This window comes from Ailuropoda melanoleuca, chromosome 2 (genome assembly GCF_002007445.2).
Source record: "Ailuropoda melanoleuca isolate Jingjing chromosome 2, ASM200744v2, whole genome shotgun sequence".
Classification (NCBI taxonomy): Eukaryota; Metazoa; Chordata; class Mammalia; order Carnivora; family Ursidae; genus Ailuropoda; species Ailuropoda melanoleuca.
This window is the reverse complement of record NC_048219.1, coordinates 140557331-140584034: the sequence shown is the minus strand read 5'-3', so window position 1 is coordinate 140584034 and position 26704 is coordinate 140557331. Positions and strand designations below refer to the sequence as shown.

Below are 26704 nucleotides of genomic sequence, written 5' to 3'. Positions count from 1 at the left end.
AAAGAGTTGCTGTCCAAATAGACTGACACACACAGGCCAATGTAGCCCCTAATGACAGAGTAAGATAATGACAGGCCCCACTCAAAATCAGCAGGAAGAGGAAGATCAATCTTGGCAGAGTGAAGGAAAAATGCTGGCTTTCTTCGCGTTAGCTCATCTCATACATATCTAGCTTCAGCAGCTGCCCAGTGCTGTGGTGCTCTGCATTAACCACACAGTGGATCAATAACAATTACACCTTCTCAAAAACATGACACATAGCAGGATTGGGTTGACATTTCACTTAGGCCAACATTGATCTCAGTGCATCTGATTCCAGCCCTAAATTCAAGTCAGGCCTGGGTTTCCTTGGAATAAACACGGAGTTAAAGACAAAAAAGGAAACCAGCTGCTTGCGTCTGGGTCTAGAAGTAAACAGCACTTCCCTTGGTGCAGCTCGCATTTTCAATCCACAATTCTTCCTGGTGCTACCAGCAATTCTGAAGTTGATCAAAGACTATTTTTTATATTATTTACTCACCGTGACATCAATGTTGATAATATCTCCATCCTGAAGAGGTCGACTGAAACGTAAACAGAGTAAAAGTGGTGATAGACAGATCTCAATAAGAGGAATGTAAAAATAAATACCTAAGACTATCACAAAGCCAGTGAATTGCAATGATAATCTGGAGTGGAAGAGGAATAAATGGAAAAAACTACATCCGATCTTTCAGTTATGTTAGTCACGTCCAATTTTACAAGAAATACAGAATTTGAACACATTGCCATTGTTTAAAAATCTATTAAAAATTCTTTAAAAAATGTACTTATCAGTTACCTTAATTTTGCAAAGAGCTGAAACAATAGTTGATAACCTGTATTTGTCTACTTTTGGATTTCTACCACTTATATGGTTAAATGCTAAGAAGGTAAGAGAAATATTAAATGAACAATGACCTTCTTGGATTACACACTACTGTAACAAACATTAAATTATGTCCACTTAGAAGCAAAACACTTCAAAATTTTTGTCTTACCATAATCAACTCACAAGTTTGCAGGTGGCTTTCAATTAACCTAGTGTCTTTCAACATGTGTTATAGATCTTAGTCTCATGTTTTAGTTTCCAAAGGAACAATATGTTATTAAGCAATAAATACCTGTCAGGAATACCATGACATAGCACGTTGTTTACAGAGGTACAAACAGATTTTGGAAAACCTCCATAGCCTAGAGGTGAGGGATAAGCATCATGACTGATGATTTCCTGATGGACAAGAGCATCTATCTCTTCGGTTGTCATGTCAACCTAAAATATTAAATAAAGAAATTGTGCAGCCACAGTTGAAGACATTTCCTGCCCTCGCTGACCACGTCTATAGCTACAGCACTTTCAGATGAGACGGTACAGATTTACTGTGATAAGCTTGTGATACAACATTTTAATTAATGGTGATTAACATTCAATATTTAAATTGTGCCTTTTTGACAACTGTTTGGGTAGATGATGGTGTTATGGGCTGTTAGGAAAATGGAAATTGTAAGCCCTAAGACCCTTTAAATTATCTGTGAGTCATTAAATGACATGACTCCTTTTGAGCCTGAATACTTCACAAATATGTTCTTAGGCAATTCCTTCCTCTTCCTCAGGCTAGCTGAAGCATATAAATAAATTCCCGAAGGTATCTTCAATTTAGATGACACAGCTTGAAAAAGTAGGTCTACCCACACCTTTTTAGCCCAGTGAAACCTTACATGGGCTTTGCAGCCAAGATGTGAAGATTATGGATCATTATTTTAAAAACTTGGTCTGATACATATTGTAGAAATTTGGTTTTCACAAATCTTGATTTCTTTCATGCCTAAATAAATCCACTGTGTTTTTAAAAATATTTCTCTCTTATTAGAAGGCATCCAATTACTCCCAAACTAAAAAACAAAACAAAATTAAAAAAAACCTAAAATTGAGTTTTACGAGTACATGAAGATACCTCCATAAACTCATAAGTCATAAATAAAACTCTAAAACAAAATCTTTTATTAAAAACTACCTATTTCTTTATTTAAAATTACCAAGTTCTGCATTATTTGATATTCACATTATGTTTAGTTATGTTGCTATAAAAGTTTATTACACAGATGATACCCTAAGTGTTTTCACCATTGAGGCTCACTTCCTAAATTCTGCCCACCTTCTGGAAACTACAGGCCCATACTTTTTTTTTTTTAATGATCCTTATAAAGCAGAGTGTTTCAGATTATTCTGGAAGAACTAAATCTTGCAGTAAGATAGTTGTCCATAATTACATTTCTATATTACCCATAGCTTTGTGTATGTGCTCTAATCTTTCTTTGCAGAGCTAATGCAGGAAAAAAGGAGACAAAGGATGAGGCAGAACAACTCTTCAGGCACACAGAAGTAATGTGGGGAATAAAAGCAGAAACTACAGGCAGGAATAAGGGGGCAGAAGTCAAAGCTGTCTGCCATTGATCAAGTTGGATAGGCTGATTGGGCCCAAAGTATCACCAGAATCTTGCTACTTAAAATTGAATTTGGATTTTAAGTTACCTCTAGAATAAACACATGAAATAATAACATCCCCTTCCCCCATCCCGAGGCCTGACTTGATTTTTTTAAACAAATTAGATGTGTACAAAATAAGAGTGAAAGGGAGAGAGGGAAAAGAGGAGGGTTTGTTGCCCCTTATGTACGTCCTTCTGAGGCTTGGTGAGACGCCACCTTTAAACTCTTCCCAGCCAGGAGGAGGACATGACGGGCCAGCTGACAAGCCTGACGAAGCCCTTGAATCTGATCTTCATTCTTAACTTCTATGCTGTCTCCCCAGTCGGGTACAATGCCTGTCGTCACATAGTCTGGCTTCTTTATGTGCTTGAGGAAAAAGGATTGAAAATGAAGATCAGAACCCAGCACACGACAATGGGATCATTTTTTCGGACACAGCCTCCTGCTTCATGGAGCTCTGCCCTTCCTGCCGGAGCACCGACCTCCAAAGCCAGCACGACAGACCCTCCAGGCTGCCCCCAGTTCCTTCCCCTGCCCTTTTGAACTTAACATTGCCTGTTAGTGCTGCCTCTGGATGGTCTGTTAACCTTACTGTGCTTTGAGTCAAACGGGTCTGAAGTAGACTTCTGGTCAAAACAAACAGTAGTTTTCTTTTCTTCCTCCTCCCAACCCCGTAAGCAGCATTCTTGCCATTGATGGAAAAAGAGCACCAAGCTTCCAAATTGCCAAACGGCTAATTAAGAGCACTTTCATCTTCTCAACACAAAGATAAGATTTATGCAAAGGATAGCTCACAACACCCTCTCCGAATGAATATATGTAAAAGGCTGACTGTCAAGTCCGCTGAAGCCTATTACGTATACACTTTTCTTACACTCTGCAACTGTACCCAAACTAAGAAGGGACTAGAGAACAAAACCCAACAGCTTTCTTTTCTTTTTCTTTCTTTCTTTCTTTTTTTTGAGTGCATAAAAAAATACCTAGAACATTTCCATCATTTGTCAAAAACAAACAAAGAAACCCCCAAACTCAAAACATTCAACTCTGATTGCCCTTGTAGAACATTCCCCACTGCTTACTCAAACCTATGGGCCGTATTCAGAAAATAAATACTATTTTACACCCAGAGCTTCTTTCAGTCCCAAGGTTGTGCTCAGCTCTTTACAATCTATTTATGGAAACTGCCACATAAGCATTGTGGAACCATACCCAGTAAGGATACACAGCAGTTGGGGACAGGAAGCTGAGGAGACAACACTCTTCAACTGACATCACAGCGCCTCTGGAAGGGCTGACGTTAGGGTCTGCTCTTTGTGAAGCGCAACACACCTTCACTCATAAGACCTTCACTTATTCTTGTGCTCAGATGGGCCCTTCTGACACAGGTCGCGCCAGTGCTTGGGTAGCCAGAGCCGAGCCCGGGCCAAGCGTCTACTCCTACAGTTTTGCCACCAGAGCCCACGAAAGCTCACACAGTCTCCCCCACAGACTGTGCTCCTGTCTCCACTCTGCTCTGTGATGTGGCCAGGTTACAATTACAAGCAGAAGGGCTACTGGGTTGTCGCTGACATTCTAAAACAATACATTCATCTCTCTGGAGACTTCTTTTATTTCCTACTAAGCAAACACCAGGAACATACTCTGGGTTCTGGTAGCCTGTCTCACTGGCCTATTTCCATACACAAAAAAAGTGCCACTCACCTTCAGAGAGTATAATATACTTAATGTGGGTTTACTGTTAAAAAAATGCATCAAAGGGAGAAAGCAGGTGACTTTTGTGACAAATCTAGACTTCTTTCAGCTATTCTCGTTCTTCCTACATGAACCCCACACCTCCTTTATATTGCATTTCAAAACATGGATAGATTATCTTTCCAGAGAATTGTAGTCTCTGAAAAAAAATCAAGAATGCTTTGAGGCAAGAGGTTTTATTTAATTACTCTAAAGGAGGATTCAAAAACAGCAGCATTAATACCACGGAAAGTATAAGAGCAGGCTTTAGGAAAAAACATCCAGTGTACTAGTTTCAAATAACCTCTCTTGAATGATCCCAATTTAATAGTCCATTTTTTTTCTCTAAAAAAGTTAAGAAACTATAGACATGTACTTTTACCTTCATGTTAGAAATTTAATATAGAAAATTTCATGATAGAAACGAATTCTAAATGAGCTAAGCAGCTGTAAGCTCAGAGCTTTATTTCAAAAAAAAATAATGTTATAGAACGGCAGATGTTACAGTTTCTCAAATCACAATTTTAGATCATAAATCAAGTTTAAAAATCTTGATTCAAATGGCTCAGAAATCAAAGGTGCAAAGACATTTGATCGCTTCTGCGGTTAAGCTTCATCTTGGCTGGAAAAAGCAGCAGATAATAGGCAATACGGTACCTCAGGGACTGGGTGAGCTGAAGAAACTGCAGCCGGCAAAACTATACTGTGGGAAATCTCTCTTTGTCTCCGGAAAAAGAAATTTCTTCTTTGTTGACTGCTTGACTGCTTGTGTAAGTAGATATGATTGAGTGGTGAAGAGAAAATTCTGTGACAACCTATGAGCAGAAATGGGCATATTTTAAATTAAAAAACCTAACACAGTGGTACATTTTAAGATGTTGCATTGTTGTCTATTAAATCATTATCCTAATCCTTCACTGGCTCAAAAAGGAAAAGCCCCAAATAGAAAGGAAAGTGGTGATATTCTGAGTTCTAGTACGATAATAGCACAGCATATCTATGAGCTAATAATATGTTTACATAAATGTTTGACAATGGAAAACTCGACTCTAATGGGAAACAAATGTATAGAAGCATTTGCAAAAAGAACAATTTCTGCTGTGGTACCTTCCCCAGCAATGTCCAGGATTCAGGGCACTGTTTGGATGGCTTTATATTCTTTAAAGCTGTTTTCCTTTCAAGAAATTGCCAGCTGCACTTTTTGCCCTTGATAGGATTACTACTCTGTGTTAAGTTCATGTGCAGTGAGGTGTTATACCGAAATCCACTATGATGAATGCTCAAGTCAGATAAAGACTAAAAAACAGAAATGTAGGGTGTGACCCTGAAACAAAAAACAATGTAGGGTCCTAAAGTGCCCACAACAGGAATTTAGAAATAGCTATCAAAATTTTAAATGCACATATCCTTTGACCCAGCAACTCATCTCCTAGGACCTTACCTTGCTGATATTATGCAATAATGGATGTAAGAAGACGTACCCTCATTTTGTGGTAGAAAAAAATGGGGAGTAATGCAAATGTCCATCAATGGGGGACTGGTGAAATATAGTATGGTATATCTACACAACAGAAAACTATGAAACTATTAGAGAATAAGCTAAATAATTTATTTTTATGTGTTGACATGTAAACAGGCCACAATACATTATTAGGGAAAAGACAAATGCTGCACAATATGTATAAAAAGCCCACTGATGTAAAAAAGAATTTATACATTTATATAAGCTTGTATATCCCTATAAAATTTCTGAAAATTGATAGTCATCAATAGTGGTTATTTCTGGGGCATGTGATTGGGCCTGGGGTGGGGAGGAAGACTTCCTGGTTCATTTTATTTTCTGCTATACTGTTAGTTTTTTTTTTTTTTTTAAGATTTTTATTTATTTGACAGAGAGGGACAGCCAGCGAGAGAGGGAACACAAACGGGGAGTGGGAGAGGAAGAAGCAGGCTCCTAGCGGAGGAGCCTGATGTGCGACTCGATCCCAGAACTCTGGAATCACGTTCTGAGCCGAAGGCAGACGATTAACGACTGCACCACCCAGGCGCCCCTATTCTGTTAGTTTTTTTTTAAACCATCCACTTGCATGTATTACTTTTATAATTAAAACAGTAGTTTGAAAATTCCCCAACATGTCACAATTGCATGTCAGGGGTCAGCAAACTACAGCCAAATCTGGCCTGCTGCCTGTTTTTGTACAGTCCACAACCTAAAAAATAAATTTTACATTTATAAACAGGCAAAAAAGAAATAAGAAAAATAGTATTTTATAACATGTGAAATTATATGGAATTCAAATTTCAATGCCCATAAGTAAAGGTTCATTGCAACACAGCCACACTCAATCACTTACGATGATCTATGGCTGCTTTGAGCCACAGTGGCAGAGTTGAGTATTTGCGACAGAGACTGTACGACCCACAAAGCCTAGAATATTTACTATCTGGTCATTTACAGAAGTTTGTCGACTCCTGGTCTAGAGGACTGGTTCTCAAAATGTGGTCCCCAGACCACCATATCAGCATCACGGGGGGGGAAAGATGCAAATTACGGGGCCTCTCAATTTATGGACTCAAACTCTGGGATGAGGCCAGCAATCTGTGCTGTACCAAGCCCTTGGGGTGATTCTGATGCCCACGAAAGTTTGAGAATTACTGGCCTAGAGTAACATTTCAGCTGTGAAACATACTAGAAACATGAGCTGCAGGTGAGTACTGGCCTCCAAGGTCAAGATCTCCAAGTGAACTGGAAAAAGGCACGGACACAAACAAACCCCCATGGTCAGTGATTCAAGGTCGTAAGTTTCACTCGATTATGTTCTTCCATAAAGTTGAATGTAATAGTGTTGAATCAAACTTACAGAGGTGTTTTGGTGTTATTTTTACAATTCCAAATACTAGACAAATGCAGGAATACGACTTTTTTAAAAATCAAAATTTGCTTGATGGAGGCAGATACATATTTCCTGAAGCTTGCACATTTCCCTGAAGACATCACCACCAGCTCTAGGATTGCCAACTGGTATATGGGGCAGGGTAGTATCCTAGGAAAAGCAGATGGTTGGAAAGCAGAGGCCTGAACATTCATTTCAGCCCCACCATTTGTTAGCTGTGTGGCCCTGATCAAGCTTCTTGAGTCTCAGGTGAGAATTAATTGGAATATGTGAAAAAGTATGTGAAAGTATGTGAAAACACTGCATTCAGTAGATGCCTAATAAATGATAGTTCCTCCAAGAACACTTAAAAAGATTTTAATGAGAAAGAAATTGTGCACTCCATTATACCTTCTAATACTGAGCACTTAACTATGTGTCAATTATTGTTCTAGTCACTTTACATATGTTAGCTCCTTAATCTTAATGAGAACCTTCCACTGCACTCCACAGCTGAGGATACTGAGCCACCCAAAGGTAAGTAACTTCCCCAGGAACATGCAGTAAGTGCCAAAGCTGTGGGAAAGCATTTCAAGTTGCTTCCACAAAGTACATTCTTTTTCTCATACACATGAGAAAAAATGACCTAACACACATGGAAACACCCAGAAAACATAAAAGGCATCATAAAACTATTAAAAGTTACCATCACTAGGTTATTTTTCCCAAAGTGGTGATGGGTTTGACCTAATCCATCCACCCTCTCAAGCCAAGCTCCCTTTGCTGAGCAAACACATGCTTCGGTGAGGTGGCCGACAGAAGTTGGCTGGCAGTCTGTGGTTATGGGTCCCAGCTAAAGCAAAGACTTAGTTGGAATCAATCTATGACTCCAGGCTCCCTAACTGCATCCTGAGGTAGGACCACAGACAAGACACAAGTTCATAAGCATTTTCCTTCTCAGGAAAGTATATATTATGATTACTATTAATAATGATAACACTAATAGAATTAGTAATAATAATACTGGTTAACATTTAATGGCCACTTTCTTTGATGAAGCACACAGTGCTAGGTGCCGTACGTACATTATCTCTTACCAACTCTGTCTGGTAGGCAGCAACTATTAACGTCACTATTTTACGGATGAGGAACTAAGACTCACACCTCTGGTGGTCAGTGGGAGGCCTGGGCTCCACGTCCGGTAAAACCAAATCGAGGACTGTGCCTGCCACTCCAACCGGCCTTCCTCCAGTATGCAGGGGCTCTAGTAGATGGCATGCTTTCCCATGGAACGTGTTTGTTTCAGGGGATTAGGTTTTTTTAAAAAAGATTTATTTATTTATTTATTTATTTATTTTTATTTTTTTTTATTTTTTTATTTAAGAGAGAGAGAGACAGAGCCAGGGGAGGGACAGAAGGAGCAAATCTTTAAGCAGACTCCCTGCTGAGTGGGGAGCCTGCCTCAGGGCTCAATCCCATGACCCATGAGATCACGACCTGAGCCGAAACCAAGAGTTGGATGGATGCTCAATGGATTGAGCCACCCAGGTGCCCCAGGGATTAGATTTAAAGGAAAGTTGGTTTGTGTGTGTTTTTTAAAGATTTATTTATTTATTTAGAGCGAGTGCGAGCACATGAGCAGGGGGAGGAGCAGAGGAAGAGAGAGAGAGAGAGAATCCTCAAGCAGACTCCCCCCTCAGCATGGAGCCCAATGTGGGGCTCAATCCCAAGATCCTGAGATCATGACCTGAGCCAGAATCAAGAGTTGGCCGTTCAACGGACTGAGCCACCCAGACACCCCTAAAGGAAAGTTAAAAAAAAAAAAAAAGAAACATCATAGGACCATCAAACATTTAGAATGAAGGTACCTTCCATGAAAATTCATAGATCTGATCTAATTGGGAGGTACTGTAGTAGTGAAAACAGCATGAGCTTTGAAGGCAGATAGATCTGAGTTACCACGGCTTCTGAGGCCCGCGTTCCTCACCATTACATGGGAACAGAAGTGTTTTCCTCACCACTCCGTCGCTGTGAGCATTAGCTGAGATAACATACATAAGCAAACCGTCTCAAAAGCGGGTGCCCCATAAACATTAATTTTTTTCCTCTCCCTTCTCAACTCTTCAATAGGTTTACCTGTGGGCCTCTAAATTTATTTATTCTTTTATTCAGCAACTACTTACTGAGCTCCTTCCGTGTGCCATGCTCTGGATGCAGGGTGACCCAGATGACAAAGTCCCTGCACTCATGGAGCTTATATTCTACAGTGGGACACAGACAAGAAGCAAACCAACAAATACATTAGATTGTATCAGATGGTGATATGCATGGTAAAAAAGGGGCCAGAGCCACACAGCAGCGGATGGCACCTTAGAACCATGGTTCTGCTCCTGGTCCTGCCAAGGGCTAACCATGTGACCTCAAGTAGTAACAATAACAATGAACACTGGCTGAGAACCTCCGGGTGCCAAGCTCCATGCTGAGCACTTCAGACACTGCCCACTGATATAGAAGGCTTAGGAAAATGAGGGAGGTCTCTTTTAGCTCTTACATCTGTGCCTTCATTCAGCAGCATCTGATTGTCATGCTACACCCCAGGCAATGGGATGATGTGGACGCCGATCAATTTTAGGACTCACGAAGATTTTTTTCAATGCAGCTGATTACATGAAAGAGACATCATCTTTACCAGCATTATCAAGTTCAAGTAGACAGTCATTATAGGGGGAATCTTTTCTATGTACTTAAACTTGAGGCATGAAGTCACCAGGCCTCTACTAGGATATCTGGTTGAGGCTTTTGAGACATTCACTTCGAGGATGAACAGTGTTGCCAATGTACCTGTCCTGCCAAATGACAGGCTCACTGCCGAAAAAGATGCCTGCACACCCACACATAACTTAAACACTGGGAACACAGCCTGAACATGTCCAATCTGTTGACAATCACGGTTCTGCAGTGTACTCAGAAATTCCACTTTCATATGATACTTTTTTATTTGAAGCAAAATCTTTTCTTTCAATCTCATAAAAGACACCCTATAAACGCTGTCACAAGGTAACAGGATAATAAGGTACCACACCGTGTTTATTCTACTAACTATTCATTACAAACCGGAAAAAAAAATCTAGTGTTTTCACAGGTGAAATGAAGAAATGGGCTTAAGAAATACATGCCTTTAGAAGATAATGGTCCTCCAATTAATGTGGCAAAAAAAGAGGTGGGGCAAAATCCTCAGTTTTGTTTATCATACTGTAATTAATAAATAGTAGTTAACAAATTTTCTAAATGCAGAGTGGATAAAACTAAATTCTCCAGTACCCATTATATTCAGGGTCATAGGATAACCAAACTACAGTTACTGCCACAGATCATTCTAGAAAAGGTTTGTTGGGTTTCCTTTATATTTCCTTTCTTTATAAAAGCACTGTTTTGTACACCAAAAGCTGATACAATACAAATATTATATGTCAATGATCTCTTGATTAAATAAATAAATAAAAGCACTGCGGATACCATAACACAACTGTATCTAGCTTCCAACTTGCTGTGGTCAATGTTACAGCTAATGGATGTATGACATCCATCATCAGAGGCAAGGACACCAGCCAGGCTTCCATTAGTCACAAGACTGGCCTCTCTGTCTCCCAGGCACCACGATTTACCCGGGATGCACACCACACCCCCCTTTTTTTAAGGTTTAATTTTTTTTTTAAAGATTTTATGTATTTATTTGAGAGAGGAAGAGAGAGCACGAGTGGGATGAGGGGCAGAAGGAGAAGCAGACTCCCCGCTGAGCAGGGAGCCCGATGCAGAGCTCAATCCCAGGACTCCAGGATCGTGACCTGAGCCGAAGCAGGCGCTTAACTGACTGAGCCACCCAGGTGCCCCAAGGTTTTATTTTTTAAGTACCCTCTACACCCAATGTAGGGCTCGAACTCACAACCCCAAGATCAAGAGTCGCATGCTGTACCGACTGAGCCAGCCAGGCATCCCAGACCCCCTTTGGTTAAAGCTATTTTCAGGAAACAAGTTTCAGGTGTGTACTAATTATTGCAAGGGACAAGCTGACCAATCTGAAGTTAAGGAGACGCAAGTTGAAAATTATCAGAAACCTTAGGAGGGAAGGGCCCCAGATCATCAGCCAGGAGCTGCTCTGGACTAATCTGGATCTTCAAAGACGGATCATAGTGAGTGTTGTTACTGTTGATTATGTAACAGAAACTCTATCTAGGGCCTCCTTGGGCAGTACATCTATACGTGATTTGTTATAAATACTAGAATATTTACTGTTATCAAAGGTAATAGTAAGAATTATTTTCAGTGTCACGAAAATTCCATCAGTGTCTAGTTTCAGCTGAATGTCGAAAATTATAGGCAACTGCTTCTTTCACTCCATGGAGAAGCACACTGTGCAGCCTGAACGTCTTTTGAAATTGGTGTATGTCCTCTGGATCCTGCAGCACAGTTTTCATATTTTAAATTTGTATCTGCAGTGGAAATCTAAGTTATGGTTTTAAATATGAAAATATTTGGGAATAACATCAATTTCTAAAAACGACATTTTATGTTCCCTTTCCAGATTAAGTCTGAAAGGTGGGATTACAGAATTCAAGTATGATGGAGGGAGGAATTAATTTTAAATAACTGATGTTGGTGCACGCAACATGCCCTATATTTACTGGCCTCTTACTCAGGGTCCATTTTAATTGTTATCTGCTCGTGCATTCTACACCACATAATGAAACGCTTCCATTTCACCCACTGAGCCCTGGGTTTTTCTGTGCACCTCTACTAATGACCCTTAATTAAGCCGATTTATCCTTGAAAATGTGAGTTTTCTTTTGGCCAACAAGTATTTTTAAGGAAGAGGCCTGAATGAACTTTCAAAGAGACATTTAAAATGCTTATTATTTTAAGCAGTTGTAAAGCTGAACAAAGTATATTTGTACTCAAGTGTGGGCTACCAACACCTCTATTTTTCATTGTATGTTTCCAGGGAAGCACGTTCACCCTGAAGCAGGGCATTAATCCTCAGTTATGTTACATTTCAGAGGTATTAAATATCTGGGCAGAAAACAACACAATAAAGTAGCCTGTACTACTTTACATTAGTTAACAATGTCAACCAGAGATAATATGTAATTTAAAAGATACTCTGTAAAATGTCTTACTGAATGTATTTTTTCATAATGATCAAATGCCAAAGTCTAGTAACCAAACTATTATTTATAGCATATCAGCATCTAATTGATTTTACAAATGGAGGCAATTATTTTGGATGAAGGGGGGAATGCGTGCCAGATTTAAATGATTTATGATTACTAAGAGAGAAAACAATGTTTTGCTAATTCATTTTCAAATATGGCTCTTACAGTCATTGATAATTTTAATTTTAAACCAAATGATTTGGTTAAATAATACATTAACTTAAAATGAGTAACTTACTTTGTGACAGCAAAATGAGATACTTTTAACTGTTTAGAAACATTGCTTCCTACAGCAGGCTCAAAAGGGACTGTACCACAGAAATACATTTTCGAGGTGCTGACTTAGAGCCACAGAAAGATCACACTTCATGAACTCCAACAAATTACCTAGAGCAGGAGCACGGGCTTTTATAGCGCTGTGTGCTTCAAGTCCAAAAGGGAACACTGCAAATGCATCCATGCTTTATATTTCTTGACCTAAAAAAAAATGACTGTCTACTTGATAGGTTTGATAACTTGCACAAATGTTACAAAAGGAAAATTAAATAGTCTGCATCACTTGATATAACTCTCATCGATTTTTATAATCTAGTACTAAGATGTACCTGTTTCAAAAGTAAATGAGAAAGATTGAGGGTTCCTTCCCATTTCAAGGAGACTATAAAACAGAAGAGAAGCTCACATTTCACAAGAAATAACCTGTGCATTTGTTGAAGAAAAAAGAAAATCAGCTCAGGGAATGCCCCAGGCTGCAGCAGATACTGATTGGGCAAAGCTAAAGGACAAGGGCCCTTGAAACTAAACAAAAGCAAATTCATTCTGTTGACAGATGTTGATTACATCAAAGCAACAGGAACTCCCCCAACTCCCCAATTTTTTTTTAGACAATTAATACCGCTCTACAATTTACACAATAAGGACAAAGTAAGTTTCTAAACCAATCATAATAAACATTATTAAACTTATTTTTTAAAAGTTTCAGTTCAGTTGAAGACTGTCCTGGTGTGTTTTTAGCTCTGGGCTTCTCCAAACAGTGGTTTATTCATTCCCATGGACATGTCGGGGAAGCCAAGCTGGCCAGGCCATCAGTCCCTTCCTTCCAGGGGTTAACTGTTCTGGCTGCCAAATAAAATACAGAGTGAGCCATGTAATTATGGAGACAGTCAAAGGGCAGGCTCTATTTTGAAATCTATTTGCACAGACAAGGTCTTCCAATTGAGCTTACAGGAAACAAGCTGGTAAAGAGCCTCCTTTCCCCCAGATGCTTTCCACACTTTTTCTCCAATTCAGGAAATCATGGATATGGACACCATACACCACTTTCTGGATTTCAAGCTAAGATACCACGACAAGAAGAAGAGTGGATGTTTTACAAACCCGTAAAAAAAACCTTTTTTTCTTTTTCTTTTTGCCTAATTAACAGCATTTGGCAATAGCCTCTGGATGATAAAGCAACAGTGTTTATTAAACAACATTTCTAAAGAGGATGCAGGCACAGTTATGCAGGTGTTGGAAAACAGATTATTTTCTTTAATGCTCAAAGTAAAGCATAAAGTCAAGTCTAAAATATATTGGCATAAACACTTGTCTGAAAGAAAGATTCTACTTGACATCCAATAATGTTGTCCTTGAAGTTATTCACAGCTAAGACTGCTAAAACAGTAACAGATTCCAGAGAAATAAAAAAGAAATGTGTAAAATAGTTTAAGTGAAAAAAAAAATCACAAGTCACTTTATGCTGCAACATAAGCATTTGTCCTAGTTGCTTAAAGCTTATAAATTTGCAATTGCTATGAGACTTCACCATGCTCAGATTAAAATAGAATCAGGCCACTACTTCCAATAAAATGAAGTAGTCAAATGAAGGTGACATAGTCGTCTTCACCGATATAGCCTGTGGATGTCAGCACTCGCCATCAGGCCATAAACCAAAGCCTGGGAGTCCTGATTCTAGAGAAGATGAGTTGGAAAGTCTGCCATGGTTAGAGCACTTCTGGGGAAAGGAAGGGCGGTGGCCTGAGGGCACCCTCTTCCAATAATAACAACATTCAAGAATGATGCCCAGGTCACGGCAAAACATGACCTTCCCCAAGGCTCCATCAGGAAGTGGGTTCCACGCTACATCCCTCCTCCTTTTTAAAAATTTAGCAACAGCAAATGATAGAGTATAATGACAATGACAATCTCAGAAATGGGGTCAGGAAAATACTGCCTTTTCTTTTTTACAAAAGCCAATAGGATAATACGTGTTATTCATTAATGTATACTACCAGCACCCAGGGATCTGTGGTTTAAACAAAAAGCATTCCCCTCTTCTTGGGAGACAAATACCCACCTACTCTAGAAACACATATCAATAAACAAAACCTAGTTAATAAAATAGACTTATGTTCGTGAGCCTAGAAAAAAATTCCTTTAGGCTGGCCCAACCACAGGTGGGGGAGGGGAGTCAAAGATTACACTAAGAACTCAAAATCTAACACTGAAAGCAGATCATTTGATGGATAAATGGAAGTTACACAGAAATGACTGATGTGTAAAAGGAAATGGGGCTGTTGTGTGAAATTTCTCCATTTAGGGTAAAAAAATGTTTACTTCAAAATTTAAATCTAAATTCATTTTTATGATCATAAAATATTGAGTCACACTGTAGTATATGCTTAGAAAATCCCATTGTCTCTCAGCTAAAGTTTAGAGAAAAGCAGCTTTTTAGCACTTCAACAATACATATACTCAGGCAACTTCCTGGACAAAGAAATATTGTGTCTTTCCAGGGGAAATAAAGGAGCTGTTTATTAGGGCTGTGGTAAAAATGTAATAATTCATTCTAGTTGAGCCCTGTGGAAAATGTCATCAAAATATCATTTTCTTTGCCAGATTTTCTGGATGCCGTGATATCGTTTAAATACAGAATAAAAGGCAAACTCTGATTAGAGTAGCAGTACACCACCACCACCCAAATGAACCAAAAGCAAATGTTCATTCCATCAAAGGAACAGGAAAGACTCACACAGTCCTGATACCCAGAGAATGCACACTTTGAGGGTAGCACAGAACATCTGGCAAACTTCAGCCTCCCAAAATTTCTCAAAAGAAGCATTCCTGTTACCACACACTTTGGCTAAAGAAGAGGAACATAGAAAAATTTTATATTAAAGCGCATAAATAGGAATCACAAAGAACAACTTCAGAGAAATCATACATGGAATTCAACTTAAGAGAAAGTTCATATAAAAATAAATATGCGTTTTTTAAAAATGATATAGTAAGAAAGCCCTTCTTTAATTAAAAAAAAATCCTTCATAAGTACCACTGTCATGTAAAGCACTACTCAAAATATTAGTTATTTGGATAAAAATACCCTGTAATAGAAGACTGTGGGACTTATGGTTTGTGATCAAAGGCATGGCTTTAACATCAATATTTTTCAACTGTATTAAAGCATTTGAAAAGAATGCAATTTTAGTCTTCATCCCACAATAGTGTCACCTGAATTCTATATGCAACATGCTCTAGTTACATTGTTGGATGTATTTCTTTCTCTCCTTTAATAAACCACTTAAAGTCATTTATGCAAACAACTGGTATAAAATAGCTCAGAGCTTTGACCAAAACTGCAGTATTAATACAAAAAACAAAACAAAACAAAACAAAAACCCACAACACTACATTGTGATATTTTTTCTGAGAATGTTTTCACTGTACAATACAATTCCAAGTGAAAAGCGTGAAATAAAAAAGAAAACATTTAAATATAAATTCTACCATTGGCATTTTGACACATGTGGGAGTTTTGTTTCTGCTCTGTAACCAGGCAATAGGAGTGGAAGGTAGGTACGGAGGTCAGTAATCGCAACCCAAAATGAGGAAGTTAAAGCTCCAGGAAAACAATATATTTCTAACCTTCTGCAGTTGAGATTACATAGATTTAAGACAATAGGAGCCAAGATCACTCATCAAGGGGTTATTTTCAAGAGAAAAATAAAGAGAAAATAAACAGTAGCCTCTGAAGTAAAAGAAAAAGTTCCAAATTATCTAAAAGTAGCTTTTTGGACTGATGTAGTCATGTTGCCACAAATAATTTTATATTCAATTAAACTGTATGGACTTAACCATGTGAGTAATCACTCCACAGCTTCAGGCATTAATGCAAAAAGTGCAATGTATTAAAATGGTACAGGCTTAAAAAGGGAAATACCACAGAAGTTTACTTACAAACTGACCTTTGTCTTTTTTTTTTTTAATGGATGCTCAACTATAAGACCATTATTTTTGTACTGAAGATTGAAAATTGGGGTGCCTGGGTGGCTCAGTGGATTAAGCATCTATCTTTGGTTCAGGTCATGATTCTGGGGTCCTGGGATCCAGCCCCAAGTCTGGGCTGTCTACTCATCGGGGAGCCTGCTTCTCCCTTTCCTTCTGCCCCTCCCCCAGCTTGTGCTCTCTCTCTCTCTAACAAGTAAATAAAATATTTTTAAAAAATCAAAACTATCACATCACCCCCAACAGAATGTGTACTCTATCTGTGCACTCTATCTGTATAAAGCAGGCTGCTTCTCATGTCTGAAAACACAATTATCACTTGAAAACTTTAGTAGACCAAGACTAGTCAAGTGTGACCAAAGTCTTCAATATAACCACAATACTAAAATATGTGATGTGTACAATATTTGAAACATGTTTATCATCTAACGTGAGGTGTATTGGACATTTCTTGAACTATATTCCTTTTTTTTTTTTTTTAAAGATTTTATTTATTTATTCGACAGAGATAGAGACAGCCAGCGAGAGAGGGAACACAAGCAGGGGGAGTGGGAGAGGAAGAAGCAGGCTCCCAGCGGAGGAGCCTGATGTGGGGCTCGATCCCGTAACGCCGGGATCACGCCCTGAGCCGAAGGCAGACGCCCAACCGCTGTGCCACCCAGGCGCCCCTTGAACTATATTCTTAGTAGAGTGTTACACAAAGCGAAGCAACCCTAAAATGTCTAAATAAAACAGCAAATTTGGAGGTAAAAAGAAGGAAATAGAATGGCATTTAAAATATTTTATTTTTGGCTTGTGAATGCACCATGGGATCATATTTACCTGAGTTCTTGCTTAAATTGGTTTTCCTTCTCTGAACAATAGTTGGATCACTTGGACAATAGTTGGATCACTTGGATCACTTGGACCAAGCTTAGTTTCCTCATCTGTTAAGAGGAATAATATCTTTCTCACAGGGTTGCTAGGATAATTGTATGACGTGAGGTATGGAAAGTGACACAGGGTAAGCACTTGATAAACTGTAATCAAGATCATTGGTTGCGTGATGGAGAGAGGTCACTCTAAAATGGACTAATCAGTAGGCAGAAACCAGCCTGAATTTCCAAATGTGCATTGGCTAATTCACAAAGCATTCATGAGATCCTCTGCTGGGTCCCAGAGCTGCTACTTAAAAAGCATGTTATCCAAAACACTAGGCCTCTCCTGCCTGCATCACAGGACCACCCTGACAATCAAATGAGACTGCAGATGTATTAATACTTTACAAACTGGATAGCACCTTGTGATTGTAGTATATTGAGAGAGGACTCAAACTCAGTAGGGTGAAGTATGCACAGCCTAATTTTGACATTTTTCTCAGAGTTCTTGGTGAGGCCTTGTCAGAATGCTGACGGCTAATGGTGAAGTCTAAGGAAAATCTCTTCTTCCGTTCAGAGGCATAAAAGACCCCAGCTTTTCTCAAGAATCATATCCTTCCAGGGGCGCCTGGGTGGCACAGCGGTTAAGCGTCTGCCTTCGGCTCAGGGCGTGATCCCGGCATTGTGGGATCGAGCCCCACATCAGGCTCCTCTGCTATGAGCCTGCTTCTTCCTCTCCCACTCCCCCTGCTTGTGTTCCCTCTCTCCCTAGCTGTCTCTATCTCTGTCAAATAAATAAATAAAATCTTTAAAAAAAAAAAAGAATCATATCCTTCCAAACACATTAGTATATGGAATAGTTTTTATATCTGTGCAAAAGCTGAGATAGGAAAAAAATCACGTTCTAGAAAGATTCCACTTGGCAGTGAAGACATTCCCTGTAAAGCTCATTATCACAAGCAATTTTAAGAGTTAGAGTAGAATGGGGGTGCCTGGGTGGCTCAGTCAGGTTAAGCGGCTGACTTGATTTTGGCTCAGGTCATGATCTCCGGGTCGTGAGGTCAGCCCTGTGTCAGTCTTCTTTCTCAGTGGGGAGACTGCTTGAGATTTTTTTCCCTCTGTCCCTCCCCCCAACTTGTGCACATGCACATGCACACACACACATGCTCTCTCTCTCTAAAATAAATAAATAAGGGGCGGGTGGCTCAGCTGGTTAAGTGTCTGCCTTCAGCTCAGGTCATGATCCCAGGGTCCTGGGATTGAGCCCTGCGTCAGGCTCCCTGCCCAGTGGGGAGTCTGTTTCTCCCTCTGCCCCTCACTCTGCTCGTGCTCTCTCTCTCTCACTCACCTCTCTCAAGTAAAAAAAAGAAAGAAAAAAAAATCTTTAAAATAAAATCTTAAAAAAAAGAGAGCAGAATGCTATCTTTATTTTGTTACTAAATAGTGTTCAGTCCGTATTGTGCTTATCCATAGTTACGATGTCCTTGGTAAACTCAGGACCTTAAAGTTTATAAGAATTATAAATATATTTGTTTCAGTGTGCAACTATTTAATAGAGCTATTCTAGAGCTCACCAAACCTTATTGTTTAAATGTACCAAGAAGTCTTCTCTGCATTAAAAATTCCTGTTTATTAAACAGTGATACAGGAGAACTTATTTACATGTCAAGCACCACCAACATACATCATTTATGACAAAAAAGGCAAGCACTCCATAAGAAATGCTCAATCACTGTCAATCACAAACACCAAAATATACATAAACCAAAGCAAGCCATGTGAACTGTATTAAATTCAGCTAAACACAGAATTACTAACCAAACAAACAAAAAAACAAATAATTATCAGTGACTCACAGACCTATTTACACAGTACACAAAATAACTTGGAAAGGTGTAACCATGGAAACCTGAAAGCCTAAATTTAGTGCCTTTAAAATTTGCATTTATTTAAACACTGTGCAAACGATGTCCTTACAAAGTTTAAATATTTCAAAAGCAGTCAAAGCTTATCTTTGTTATCTGATCATTGATCAAAATAGTTTCAACTATAAATTAGCTGCCTTTAAAATTATTCAGGGACCAATTTAATGAAACTATGATAAAAATGTCAAACATTTTTTTCTAATTTTTTAGCAAACTGTTATTTTCACAACCACTGATTAACAATTGAAAAAATTCAATTATATACAACAAATCTCCTAATAGTCAAATAATATTAAAACATGCTTTGACATAAAGACTTTCCTTAAACTCACACTGTTGCATACAACCACCCCCACTTCCTCTAATTAACTACTAAAGCAAAAATGTTATTAGCTGTTTAGGTTTACAGGTGATTTTCACTGACAGTTACCATTTGAATAGTTTAATATTTAATGCTATAGTTAGTCGTAATGTCTATATTTTATATCATAAGCTACATGAGTAAAACATTATTTTGTAGCTCACTGGCTCCCACACTCAAGATAGAATGTTCAGTGTGTATTTCATTATGTAGATGAGCAATGGATGTTGTTTGACATGATTTAAATGGGTCAACAGTATTTTCCTAGTCACATTAATCATTCAGACAGCTGGAATTAAAAAAAAGGGGGCCTTGAAAACTAAAACTAGAGAATCTATTCACACAAATGACACTTACCATTGGCGGGTTATCTTCGATGTGGTTAAGCAGAAGGAAGAGCTACAGACTTTGAACACATGTTTCATTATTTATTCGGAAACCACCTCAAGACCTAGCTCTATTTTCAGAATCCAAGTGAACACCCACGGGGACAGATTTCTGAGATACAAAACTGTAATTTTTTTTTTAAAAGCATCAGATGGAAATCTGTAAAAACTTATTCAATTTCAAAAATTTGGGGAGCCCAGCTGCAAATGACACTGAGCCTACGGGTAGGGTCAGGAGTATGTTGTCTATAAAAACATACAGCAGCACAAATGAGGGCACAGCCCTCACTGTGGACAACAATCCTGTCTTCACCTGCTGATGACTCCTAGGAAATGAAGAGGAGAAACAAGAAGAGCAGAACCAGCTCTTAAGATTAGCTGCAAATCGCCTTGCTCCAGGCTGAGTCAAAAGAACCTTGTAAGGAACACGGAAACAACAGGTGTGAGCTCACAACCAGCAACTCCACAGTCCTCTTTCCCTTTCATTGTCATGACCGACCTTAAACTATGTCTGACCGAAGGATGATTTGGTCTACTTGGCTAGTCAGTGTGCCGGAATACTATTCTGGACAGTCATCCTACCACTTTGTTCCATATGAATCAGGGGCTTCTAGTAACAAGTATGGAAGTGACACACAACCTTCGCGAGGGAGGCTCCTTAGTGGGTCTTTGGCAGCTGTGAAGAAGACAGTGTCTAGCATTAACTTTTTCTTATTTATTATTATTTTTTATTCTGTTCAGTTAGCCACTGTATAGTATATCACTAGTTTTTGATGTAGTGTAACACCCAGTAGCATTCACTTTTTCATTCCGAACCAACTTCTCAAAGGTCATTCTCTTGAGTGGATGTGCTCTGTCCTCTCCTGAAACCACGCAGAATGAGCCAGAGTTCATGGAAAGCCCATATCTTGTTCTGTTTTATTATGAAAATGGTACATGTGTGGTAGTAAATATTTTTATAATACTAAAAAAGCATAAACAGTAAAAAGCTTTCTCAAATGATTGCTGTTAACATTCCGCCAACACACTTTAGAACGTTTCTCTAAGTATCCACTAATACATTATATTTTATATTAATTTATCATAGTTTATAAATATTCAGTTTGTGTATGTAGTTTTGTTAAGCTTTTTTTTTTTTTGAGAGAGAGAGAGAGAACATGCAAGCAGGGGAAGGGGCAAAGGGACAGGAGAGAGAGAATCTTAAGCAGGCTCCCCGCCTAGGCTGACTAAGCCACCCAGGGACCCCAAAGCCTCTGTTTTGAAAGCACTTAACTTCTCTCCACAATATAAGGAAGATACCCATCTTTACCAAAAAATATAGATCTACACAATTCTTTTTAGGCCTCTTGGGTTGTTTTATTGGTTTCGTAGTGTTCCTTTATATGGATGGGTAACATAGCCCTTTATTTAACCAATGATAAGCATTAGGTAAGTTCTCTTTTTTTTGTTTTGTGTTTTTGCCTTGCATAATATACTTTTTACAAACAAAGTTGCACATTTGACCAATTAGTCTTTTTAGCTTAAGCTCCTAGTAGAATTCTTAGGTTAAGAAATATGCAGAATTCATGGGACGTCTGGGTGGCTCAGTTAGTTAAGCTTCTGCCTTCGGCTCAGGTCATGATCCCAGGGTCCTGGGATGGAGCCCAGCATCAGGTTCCCCGCTCAGTGGGGAGTCTGTTTCTCCCTTTCCCTCCACCGCTCCCCCCTGCTTATGCTCTCTCTGTGTCAAATAAATAAAATCTTAAAAAAAAGAAATATGCAGAAGTCTGTCATTTGCAAAACTGTTCTCCACATAATAATGATTTATATTCCCAATGGTGCCAATTTCCCTACACCCTCACCAATATTACTAATGTTAAAATCTTTGTCAGTTTGATAAATGAAAAATGATTATCTTGCTTTTACTTATTTCTCTTCAGATACTACTAAGGTTGAAGATCTCTTTATGTTTTTACGGTTTTTTGTGAAATCTCTATTTGGGCCTCTTGGGTTGTTTTTTACTTGATTTATTTTTAAGAGTGTTCTGTGAATTAGAAATATTAAACATTTGTGTTTAATTTGTTTCAAATTTTTCAGTCTGTCATTTGCATTTCAACCTTGTTTAAAATGTTTTTGGTCACACAACTGGGCTTACATTGAATTTATGGAGTAGTTGAGGGAGAATATGACTCTTTAAAATACTTAGTTGCCTTATTTAAGAGATGTCTTCAGGGGTGCCTGGGTGGCTCAGTTGGTTAGGTGTCTGCCTTCAGCTCAGGTCATGATCCTGGGGTCCTGGGATCGAGCCCTGTGTCAGGCTCCCTGCTCAAGGGGGAACTTCTTCCTCCTCCCCACTCATGTTCTTGCTTACTCTCTCTCTCAAATGAATAAATAAAAAATCTTTGTTTTTTAAAAAGAGAGGTCTTCATAGGTACTGCAGTCTTTTTTAAATATCCCTCAGTAGATGTCTCATGCTTTTTTTTCACACAGGTCCTATATATTTGTTATTTGTTTATTCCTGGGTCTTTTATATTCTTGGTTGCTTTTATAAACGGAATTTTTTCCATATTTTCTGCCTAAATACAGGACAGTAATTTATTTTTGTATAATAATTAAAATTTTCTCTTAAAAAGTTGAGTTTAAAAAATTGAAATACTCCAGTGTCATATTTTTATGGCATATTTTATTTTATACAGACTCACACATTTATTCCATTGGAAAGAAGTTGCACCTGATGAGTTAACTGGACTTTTCTTTCCATCATTGCCAATTCACCTTTCTTACTTTAGCTCTCCCCAAAACTACCCTTCCTCTTCCCAAATATGAAGTGCTGGACTGGGTAGGCTAATAGGTGCTGGAAGCGCCAATAAATTAAGACATCAAAAAAAGGGGACAGATTTTTTGGGAAGGGTTTGGTATTTAAAATATTTCCCCCAAAAAGCAATGATCTAATTATGGCAGGGAGGAGAGGGGGAAATACAGCTTAGTCTTGCTTTTGTTTTGGATTACATGTCTGGGTTGGCTTGGAGCGACGGTACATCTTTTTAGTGCTGGGGTCCTGTCTTGATTCAGCCCTTACATAACTATAACTGCGCCCACAAGTACAGGACCTGAATGCATCAAGCAAATGGCGCAATTACGAAACTTCCCCCGGTCTTATAACAGTGAAAGAGACCAGGAATTTTAAATAAAAATAAATTTAAAGTGAACCTGCCAGCCTTCTGAACAAGGATTCAGTGTAGCTCTAGTTCCTAGGATCCTCTCGTATTTAGTGACTTCCTCCTGAGAAGAGCAATTACGTCTTAAAGTTGTAGAAGAAGGGCAAAAAGGGGAGAGTCCTCTATTGCTCTCTCAAAGCAAACGTTCTCCTGATGTATTTTCTTTCATGAGTTTCAGAATACTACTTCCAACTCCACCTACGAGTTTGGAAAATCATGATGCTATACAGATGAGAGAAAAAAAAATGACTAATTTTTTCCATTAAAAGTATCTGATCCATAGTAACAGCATGGAGTTCATTATTTGCTTTTCCCTATATTTGAAATTTTCAATAATAAAAAGTTTAAAAAGTACTTGAACCAGCACTTTAAAAAAATGTATCTTTCCTAGAGAGTTCTAAGAAGTGTAGGAAATGGACGGATTATTTTAAAACTAGATGCCTTTTACATGTGAAAAAAACCAAGCATTTAAAATGAGCATTGACCTGCAGTTGCTCCTGGGCTGTAAGCTAGGAACAGCCCCGGGACTCCTGCTTCTTGATGGTGGAACCATACAGTTATTCACACATGTCTCATTTGCATTTCACAACCACATGTGCTTCTTGGGAGTGATCCTGGGGTCCAGACTTTTAGCTGCTCCCATACTGTGCAAGTCAAACTCCTAAAAGTACACTAGAGCACAGGGCTGGACACTTAATTGTTTCTGAGTGCAGTGTGATGGCAGGGGCTGGCCGGGATCTAAAACGTGTTTGGGGCTTAGCCATGGTGATGATGTACGGACAGGCAGGAGGTCTTCACGGCAGTTCAACACTGGAAATGTTGGAGAAACACTGCAGGGTGAGGGGAGTTCTCTTCCTACTTCTGCCTTATAAAACCTTAGGCAGCAAGGAGATTTTTGCATGATGGTGTGGGGTAGATAGTTTGGAGATAATGTATCAAATAAGAAGGATATATAATCCTGTAAAGGAGGTAGTAGGGGACTGACGTGGACAGAATTTAGACTTATAACTAATGTTTCATCATTACAAATCCACCCTGCCATGACTAGATGATGCTGACCTCACTGAGTAATCTGAAAGACTAGCAATATTTGGGTTTGGTGATTGCTAACTTCATACCTCATAAATATTATGTAACTCTAGTCTTTTTGCCTCTAGCCAACCAACCTGACTGCAATTTTCAGCCACAAGTGGCAAACTGACACTGAGAATTTATGAGCTCTGCTGTATTAGTCATGCACATTTCCTTTTGAATTATGCTAGCCTGTAGCCTGAAGCAGATTATTAATTATCATTCCTTTTACCACGCAAGTCTGAAGTTCTGCAAGTGGCTCAGAAAGCTACATGAATATTGCTCAATGTTTTAAGTAGGTTGGTTGGTAAATAAAAGTCCACGTATGACAAATGAAAAACAGATGAATTTTTTGTATTGCTAGAATTTTTAAGCTACCTTAGCTAATTAAAATTTGGTCCCAGTGACAGTGTGTCCATAGAAAATGATTCCCTATCTTATTAGAGATGATTTTCACTTTACTATAAAATATGCATAAGGTACAGTTCTCTTGAAGCACAGTATTCAGGTAGTCAATCTACACTATGGATAAAGTTAGTTCTACACCAAGATAAATATGTGGTCTTAGCTGTTTGGAAAGCATGTTCCTACACAAACAATGTGGCTAAGTTCTCAGGCTACCCCTTTGCCTATAATATAACTGAAATACTACACATCTGCAATGAAAACAAAAAGCTAGAAACAATTCAGCTGCAAGCACCTACTATTTGAGCTACGTTATGGGTTTTCTGAGCTAGCCTGGGAATGCTGCTGTCATTTACAATGTAGTTTTTCTAGAGAACGATGTGTTGCACATCGGTGGACAATTAGGGAAAGTAAAAAGTCTACCCTACTGCCTCCTACCTCCCATTCTCAGCATGGTCCTCTCAAGCCCCAACCAGAAAGGAGACGGAGGCTGGTGGCCCTGAAAACACTAGAGTAAAGAGAAGGCCAAGTTTCATCCCTTCCTATAAAACCTGTACCTGCGCCAGAGCCAGGATTCTCATGTTGCATCAGCTTCCAACTTCTAGAGCAAGTGAAAGGAAACAAGCCTATTCTGAAGTTCAAGCAACCCCTCTCACCTATTCCTTAGTCCCAGAATGCACATCTCAAGCCCCAGTATAGCCACCCTGAGAGCAAAACACGTGGTGCTGGAGGACTACTGTCACTCTATCCCAAGTTCACCAACATGGACAGGAGGTCTAGTCAGTCATTGTTTGCAAATTCGAGCCAGTGGAACTGGGCTGTCTAGCGTCAGTGACGGCTCTAAGATTCACCAGCTGTCAACTCTCAGCAAGTTACTTGACCATTCTGCGCCTCGGTTTCTTCATTTGTTAAAAAATGGGAAAAACTGCTATAAGGATTAAGTAAGTTCATATGTCTTAAGTACTTATTAGTATGGCACCTGGCACATAGCAATCACTAAGTTATCACTCAATATAGGTTTAATATCACTATGAATGAAAAGTTACAAAAATGGTCTCTCCTTTTTTTCTTTTTTTTTTTAAAGTAAGCTCTAAGGCCCAACGTGGAGTTTGACTCATGACCCTGCGATCGAGATTTGCATGCTCTCTATTGCCTGAGCCAGCCAGGCACCCCTCTCTCCTTTTTTAAAGCTATATTATTTTTTTTCCCTAGTCTTCAGAGTAGTAGTTAGGAAGGAGGGTGTAATTTAGCAAGTAGACATTAATAACCAGAAGGAGTTTCTGTACCTCTGAAATACTCCTATACACCCCCGCCCCACATACACACTCCTCAAACAAAACCCAGATGTTTAAATTACAAGTACATAGGGGTAATAAACAGTAAACTTATTTTATGTATGTTGTTTTTACTAATAATATTTTAAAAGAAAGCATTTTAAAATTCAATGCAAGTACGGATGAGAATGTGGAGCAAAAAAAACACTCACATTCTACCAGAGAAAGTGCTGACTGGTATAACCACTTTGGAAAACTATCTGTGAAGTTGCTGGCTCACTCTTAGGTATATACACAATAGAAATGCATACAGAGGTGCACCAAAGGACATGAGCAAGAATGTTTGTAATAGAAAAAAGTGCAAATAACTCAAATGTCCATCAACAATAGAATGGGTAAATTATGACAATTATGTAAAATGAAAAGATTATACAATAACCAAAATGAATGAACTACAGTTACAGACAACAATATGGATGGATCTTTAAAATATAAAATAAGTCAAATAAGTCAGATACACAAAAAAGAATACCTACTGTATGATTCTATTTATATAAAGTTCAGAATCAGGCAAAATTGAATCATACTATTAAGGAATTATACATGGGGGTAAAACTATAAATGAAAGCAAGGAAGTGAATACTA

General features: G+C 38.7%; 1 protein-coding gene across 3 annotated transcripts in view; it reads right to left on the bottom strand.

The window, feature by feature from the left end:
• METAP1D (methionyl aminopeptidase type 1D, mitochondrial) overlaps positions 1-26704 on the bottom strand; it is an 85969-nt gene that overhangs the window by 12746 nt on the left and 46519 nt on the right. Inside the window, exons 2-6 of one of the 3 annotated variants that reach the window (XM_034654742.1) lie at positions 9294-9371; positions 4895-5052; positions 2723-2872; positions 1143-1291; positions 521-563 (exon numbers count right to left, since the gene is read on the bottom strand). In XM_034654742.1, the coding sequence (XP_034510633.1) occupies positions 521-563; positions 1143-1291; positions 2723-2872; positions 4895-5052; positions 9294-9371 (578 nt within the window). Of the gene's footprint in view, positions 1-520; positions 564-1142; positions 1292-2722; positions 2873-4894; positions 5053-9293; positions 9372-15330; positions 15395-26704 lie in introns of those variants that run through there. The other 2 variants (XM_011235613.3, XM_034654743.1) reach the window with 2 other exon arrangements.